The sequence below is a fragment of the Theobroma cacao genome, chromosome 6 (assembly GCF_000208745.1).
Source record: "Theobroma cacao cultivar B97-61/B2 chromosome 6, Criollo_cocoa_genome_V2, whole genome shotgun sequence".
NCBI classification, from domain to species: domain Eukaryota; kingdom Viridiplantae; phylum Streptophyta; class Magnoliopsida; order Malvales; family Malvaceae; genus Theobroma; species Theobroma cacao.
The window spans coordinates 10,225,289-10,232,194 of record NC_030855.1 but is presented as its reverse complement, the minus strand read 5'-3'; the positions used below and the strand labels follow the sequence as shown (position 1 = coordinate 10,232,194).

Genomic DNA, 6,906 nt, shown 5'->3' with positions numbered 1-6,906 from the left:
CCGTAACGGTTTAAGTTAGTCAAAAGTACAGCAGTCTCTCTCTCTCTCTCTCTCTCTCTCTCTCTCTCTCCCTTTACTGAGAGAGAGGTAGACAAGTTAGAAGTTTTGTGACATTAAATTGGGATTAACCAATAGGTCAAGGTAGTTGATAGCGTGAGTTCTTCTTCTTTTCCCTCTAACCTGGATGTCTGAAGAGAAAATGGAGGTACTCAAAGGTCAATAGTTGTACATTTATTTCAGCCAATTTTGAATAGGCTTGAGAAATTATTTTTGGGCTCAATTTTTTAATAGCCCAAACCCATTCTCGCATGATTGGACCTACATGGGTCTTGAATCATCAATGAAATTGAGCCAAAATTATATCTCAATCATGGGCTTTTATTTAACAACCCAAAAATATTTTGTTGCCAAAACAGCATTAACACCGATGAGTAGAAAAAGGAAAAAAAAGGGTCTCAGGAAAATGGACATACATAGAAATTCATTCATGAGCACACTTTCATTTCCTTATTTTTAGATGCATATCCAAACACTTAATGGATTAATGGCAATCTAGGAAAATATGAAATGCAAAAATATATTGATTTCACATCCAAATAGACATAATATATAATGAAACTACAATTTATACACTTGAATGACAAGGATATTTAATATTAATGTCTGTCAATAGCAGAAATGCAAAATACTAAGCTAGATGTTTCCCAGGACATATTTTTCAAAAAGAAGAAAGTCAAGCAGTTTGAACAGTAAATTGTGAATCATCAAGTACCTATTCACAAGCTCGAAACCTTTTCTCAGCAACTCTGGCTTAATCACCTGTATGATAAATTTGAAGCAAGTTGCACAATTATGTATTTGGTATATTCAACTAAAGCATTCTCAGAAAGATAGTAATGTGATATATTATCTCTTTCAACAAGTAAACCTGTGGGGTCTGCATTTCCCATAGTGTTTTTCGCTCTAGAGTCCTCACTACATAAGAGTGACTATTTGCCTGGGCAGAAGAAGAGAACATAATGACTAATAATCTGTTTGAAGTCTTTAATTAAGCATGAAAATAGGATGATATACTGGAAATAAACAGTATCGCAAGCATGCTAAAATGGTAGTTTATGAAACAGAATACATAAACAAAGAATAAAGTATAATGATCAGTGCAAAAAGCTTCCAACAGCATCATCTTCCATTTAGAAATTCTGTCCTAATCAATGCTAAAACACAATTGAATTTAGTATGGCTTAGAGAGAAGAAATCCCGTTCTTGATGTTATAAAGTTACATGAATAACCTATAACAACTAGTGGTAAATGAAATCTGTACGACAACTCTCCTTATCGAAGCCAGCCTCCTAACGGATCAAAATGTAGTCAGTCATCTTTAGGTAAAAGATGAACCAGAGTCTAATTTAGCAAAGAACATTTCTCAACTTGCAGAACAGACAGACAGATAGTGAAACAGGGGAAAATGCTAAATATCGGTTCATGTTAAAAGTTCCATTGACAGCCTCATGTTAGATTTCCATCTCAGAACTTCCTTGTTTGATAAGAATATACCTAGAAAAACAAAGAATTATTGATAGGAAGATAAGTAATATACATGCCAGTTCAGCAATATCATGTTAAAATTTATATAAAGCTATATCCATCCTACAAGGTTGCAAAAACCTTACTTTAATAGTGGTTAAATTAGATAGTTTGTTTCCTCTGGATAATGATAATTTTATTTACCAAGTCAGCAGGGAAATAACTTGCAACAAAAGAGACAAAAACATCAACTGCATGTCAACCAGCAAAGACATAGACTTAAAACTGTGTGATAAAGACAGATGAAATTCAAATAGTTAAAGAAAGTGACTTTATATTAATATCTACCTCTTTGATTGTGGCTTTGACAGGAACCCCAAGTACCGCTGCTCCAACCAGCCAACCATCTTTAAGAACCTAACAAAGCAGTATTAAATTTAATCACTTATTATTTGAAATTTATTTCTAGAAAATGACAAAGAATGAAAGAATACTCAAGATATGGTAAATAATAAAGGGGCCCAAGAGAGAGAGATCTTAATGCTAAGCTGTTCTATAGATATATAGCATTCTTTGAAGAAATGGGACAGAGATCATTTGAAATTCACAATAAAATGATAATGGCCAGGACAAACACCATTCATTGGAATGTTGATGTATATTTAGCATCGTTCTGATAAATTGCTTCAACCAATTACAGGCTAAAATTGTCCATCATACCTTAACTAAGTCTTATGGTATCAGAATCTTGAAATCTTTATGCTCTTAAAGCTTGTCATAACCAAACAGTTTAGTATAAAGAAATCAATCCCTCAAGATATAATTGCAGTATTGCACCAATCAATAACCAGGACAGGATAGTCTAGACCTGCTTCACTAATTATTGTGCCACACATGATAAGCACTATAACACACAAGAAACTATATATACAATGCTTTAACTGATCCAACCTCCCACAGATACAGTGACTATAATCCAATTCCTTTTCTTTATTGTTAGAGTTCCCTAAAGTTAATTTTACTGCATTAGATATCACCAGAAAATTTTCGAGTCCAAACCTTTTCTACATCTCCAGATGTTACCAAGGGTCTTGCAGAATCATGGATGCAAACAAGCTCACGGTTTGAATCAACTGCCTGCAACAAAAGTAGCTTTTAACTGTCAAGAAGGAAATATGAAGATCCTTAACATATAATGTAAGGCATTGTCTTGGGAAAGATCAAAGCAAATTACAAAATTACGAAAACCCCAGCATCCAGATACACTTTGCCTTAATACATAGGACCACAAACCTAAACAAATTATCCTCTTATAGGTTAAAAATCCGTTAATTGATCAATACAAATAAATATACCAGGACAAAGACAGAGGTAGAATTTAACTGGCAAACTGTAGTGTGAGATTGATTAGTACTAAATTGTGGAGAGCTAGCATTTTAAGGACACATTTTGGGAGGGAACTGTGATTTGAGGAATATAACTAAATTCAAATGTAAGAAATGTTGAGGAAAAGGCCATTATGTGTAGCTCTACCTTTGTATAAGGATTCTGATAGCATTCCCTTGTAGCCAAGACTGTAAAATTTCTATATATTTAGATATTAGAGTAATTTTTGTGAAAGAAACCTCTGCAAAAAAGATTTTGGAGAGCTAGCATTTTAAGTACATATTTCGGGAGGGAACTGTAATTTGAGGAATATACCTAAATTCAAATGTACGAAATGTTGACAAAAAAGCCATAGCTATACATAGCTCTACCTTCGTATAAAGATTATGATAGCATTCTCTTGTAGTCAAGACTGTAAAATTTCTATATATTTTGATATTAGAGTAATTTTTGTGAAAGAAACCTCTGCAAAAAAAATTACTGGAAGTGGATTACATCCAGATCAGTATTCTTAGGTGCTCGCCCTGGTGGACCATAATTGGTCCCTTTATAACACATGGAAAAAATTTATTTTCAGTCTATAAGGCATACATCATCCATTGACAAGAGGTTGAACATGATGCTACAAAGAAATACAGAAAAATGAGAATGGAAAATCTTATACGAAGAGTAACTTATTTCCCAGTCTGTAAGGCATACATCAGCTATTGACATGAGGTCAAACATAATGCTAGAACGAAATGCAGAAAAATAAGAATGGCAAATGTTACATGAAGAGTAAAATTGCTTTTCAGTAGAATTTCCAAGATCTCAAGCAAGCTATTCTTAATAAAGAATCATGATTCAATGCTATCACATTTTTTAAGCTATCAAACAAAAATTACAATGGCGAAGTCACTCCCAAAGCACTAGTTAGATATTATTACACAAGCATCTAAAATGAAGGTAAAAAAGGATGCAGTGAAGACAACTAGACAGTGTCATATACTGAAATGAAACAGCATTCTCTTCTTAGTTTCAAAGCATTTTGCAGGTACCTGAAGTCCACTGTAAACAGAATCCTGTCTCTCCTTCCCAGGAAGTGTGAATTTAAGGTCTACGTTAATTTTGTCTTTGGTTTCTGGAATAAAAAATGGTCATATTATCAGGAATATCTCTCTGAAGCAATAGAATCAAAAGAACTAGGAAACAACCAAACACAATGCAACATTTCCCAAGAGATGAAAAGCACAAAACATACATATCCATTTCACTTGTGCGAGTGTGTGCACAAACACAGCCAACTGATACAATGTGTGTGTACATGCTTGCATATGTGCACACTTGTGTGCAGTCATATCTGTGTGTGTGAATGTGTGTGCGTGAGCGAGAGAGAGAGAGTGACCTTCAAAAATGTCATTGTATGATGGATCACAAACCACAACAATTTCTTTCACTTCAATCATGCGTGAGAAAGTATATAAACTGCCAAATAAAGCATATAAATATCTTAGGAAAAATAGTTACTGTCATAATGAACAGACAGAAAATAACATTTACAGCAGATTGTTATATCCGAATAACCACAAAAGTGTAAGGCTCCATTTTGGTTGTTACTTATCCTACTTGCTTTTTGCTTCTTGGAAAGTTCTTATGAAGTAAAAGCCAAAGTACAAAGCAAAATTATAATTGATTAAAGCTGAGAAATAGTTGAAATGCAATCTCAATTATAATAATTTGCCCATAGGAGTAAAGTCATTCATTTTGTTATCTAAAAAATAGTAAATATTTCATTTATAATCCTTCAAAAACATTGTTTTCTTTTGTGCCCAAATGTGCTTTTCGTTTTTTTGCTTTCAAAAGTGAAAGGCATGTAGCAAAAATAACCACCACATGGTGCCTTAATAAATCATTGTATACATTTTCCAAACATAACTACCCCTGCAGATAAAATGGTTACTTTACTCTCACAGTTGCCAAATATTAGGTTCCACAAGTCCATTAGAATAATTCAAAGCTGCAATGAATAGGGAAGTAAAATGATGAAGTTGATAGAAGTTGTTCTTGTTTACCTATACAATGCAATTGGTTGTCCTAAAAGTGGTAGATATTGCTTTGGCATGCTTGCCTATTTGCACAAACACAGGAAAGCTATCATCTAGAAAATAAATAAAGAAGCATCGATAACAAAGAATGCATAAGTTTATTTGGATAAATATGCATGAGCACATTTGCAAGCTAGGGCATAGAATTGATAATTACATTCAAAGATTTAAAGATAAAAAATTTAATTAGCACAAACAGAAATGAGCCCCTCACTTCTACAAAATCCAAGCCATCCAGAAATAACAATAACTAGTAACTTCAATATACATGTGTATCAATAATGATGCTTCTTGAAATAAACAGTGCATTGAAATTGACTAATATTATGTTAGATAAAAATGTAAGATTATGTACTTGGTACATGTATACAAGATGACCATTATTTTGTTAGGTAACATAAAGGAAACTGCAAAAGCTGAGTCTCAACCCGCCCAGATGGGCAAATACTCATTCGTAGCTATGTTATGATTTTGTAAGAATTACAACAAATAAAGAAGCAATGCCCAGTACTGAAGATGATGAAAGAAGGCCCGCATAATTTTCAATAAAAGTATAAAACCATAACTCTCCCAGATATATGATTTAACAAGATTGTACTTAAGAACAATACTGTTGGATAATTAAAAGAATTGGTTTAAAGGAAAGCCGTGAGGATCAAAAAATTGCATGGGGCTTTACAATTTACTGGGCATTTAAACACAAAGTAAGATCCTGATGGTGCATTAAAATAATAATAGCATATAGAATTGAGAGAAAAGAAGAAAAAGATAAGAATTGATACTCACACCCATTCTTTTGCCTTTGCCTCCTGCCAAAAGAATGACCGAAACGCTTCTTTCCTTCACCTTTGCAGAGCCCTGGGTACAAACCAACAACTATTCATTTCAACCAATTAAAGCGAAAACGGTATTGCAGTTGAATACACGCATACATACATATATGGGAATCAATGCTTCTTACATTATCAACTTCCGCTGAACACTTAATCCTGCAAGAACCAATCCTGGCCCTTCTTCTCAATTCTACGTTTCGCCCTGAAAAAGAGAAACACCCAATGAAGTGAACAAAAATTATACTCCCACTTACGAAACAATAAAGATTAATTGCAAACAAAGAGGACAACAAATGGTTTCTACTTACCTGGTGAAGGGAAGTTAATGTGTATGTGCGAAAAGAATGGAGAAGACTTGGCGGCAACATGGGGTTTGGATGGAACAAGCAGACTGGAAGTGGAGCAAGTGAGAGTGAGAGAGTGGTTAAGGTGAAGAAGCCCCATCTCTCCCCACTCTATCTCTGCAGCGGCCTCGGTTACCTGGATTAAGTTTCTAGCAAGAGTCGTAACTAATGCCATCCACCATTTGAGTTAAATGCGGGCACGTGTAAAAACAATGGGACCACCAACAAGAACCGGCTCAACCATGGCCAGGTCATGGGTTTTCTGATTATGTAAACTAGTCTATGGCCTGTGAGTTGCACGCGAAACACTTTTTATTTGTTTTTTTATTTCTCTTTTTACCTCTCTATTTTTTTCTTTTCTCCTATGTTGACTAAATGAGAAAGCTCTTTTGAATCTTTTTTTTATATATATTATAAATTAGATTATGACCTATACATTACATACGACTCTATTTTTATCTATTTTTTTCTCTCTTTTTATCTCTTTTTTTTTTCTATGTCCCTCACGTGGCTAAATGAGAAAGCCCCTTTAAGTCTTCCTTTTATATATATTATAAATTGGAGTTAATATGATAAGTTTATGATATAAAAGTAATTTTTCTATTTCTGTAAGTATGTATTTAATATTCCAATAGTATTAGATTTCAAATATTTATAAAAGGTTTATTGACAAATGTGTGCAATATTACTATATAATAAATGAAATTCTGAAAATTAAATATACAATTTGAGTC

General features: G+C 33.5%; 1 protein-coding gene across 3 annotated transcripts in view; it reads right to left on the bottom strand.

Annotated features, from left to right (window-relative positions):
• LOC18595667 (2-C-methyl-D-erythritol 4-phosphate cytidylyltransferase, chloroplastic) overlaps positions 1–6,362 on the bottom strand; it is a 7,677-nt gene extending 1,315 nt beyond the window's left edge. For 2 of the 3 annotated variants that reach the window (XR_001928583.1, XM_018123948.1), the window contains exons 1-10: positions 6,137–6,362; positions 5,957–6,030; positions 5,782–5,871; positions 4,963–5,018; positions 4,296–4,375; positions 3,949–4,031; positions 2,585–2,662; positions 1,874–1,942; positions 929–997; positions 773–819 (exon numbers count right to left, since the gene is read on the bottom strand). Coding sequence is in view for 2 of the 3 variants with exons in the window: in XM_018123948.1 (XP_017979437.1) it covers positions 773–819; positions 929–997; positions 1,874–1,942; positions 2,585–2,662; positions 3,949–4,031; positions 4,296–4,375; positions 4,963–5,018; positions 5,782–5,871; positions 5,957–6,030; positions 6,137–6,347 (857 nt within the window). In the remaining variant the exon portion in view is untranslated. The remainder of the gene's footprint in view (positions 1–772; positions 820–928; positions 998–1,873; positions 1,943–2,584; positions 2,663–3,948; positions 4,032–4,295; positions 4,376–4,962; positions 5,019–5,781; positions 5,872–5,956; positions 6,031–6,136) is intronic. The other variant, XM_007023730.2, reaches the window with a different exon arrangement.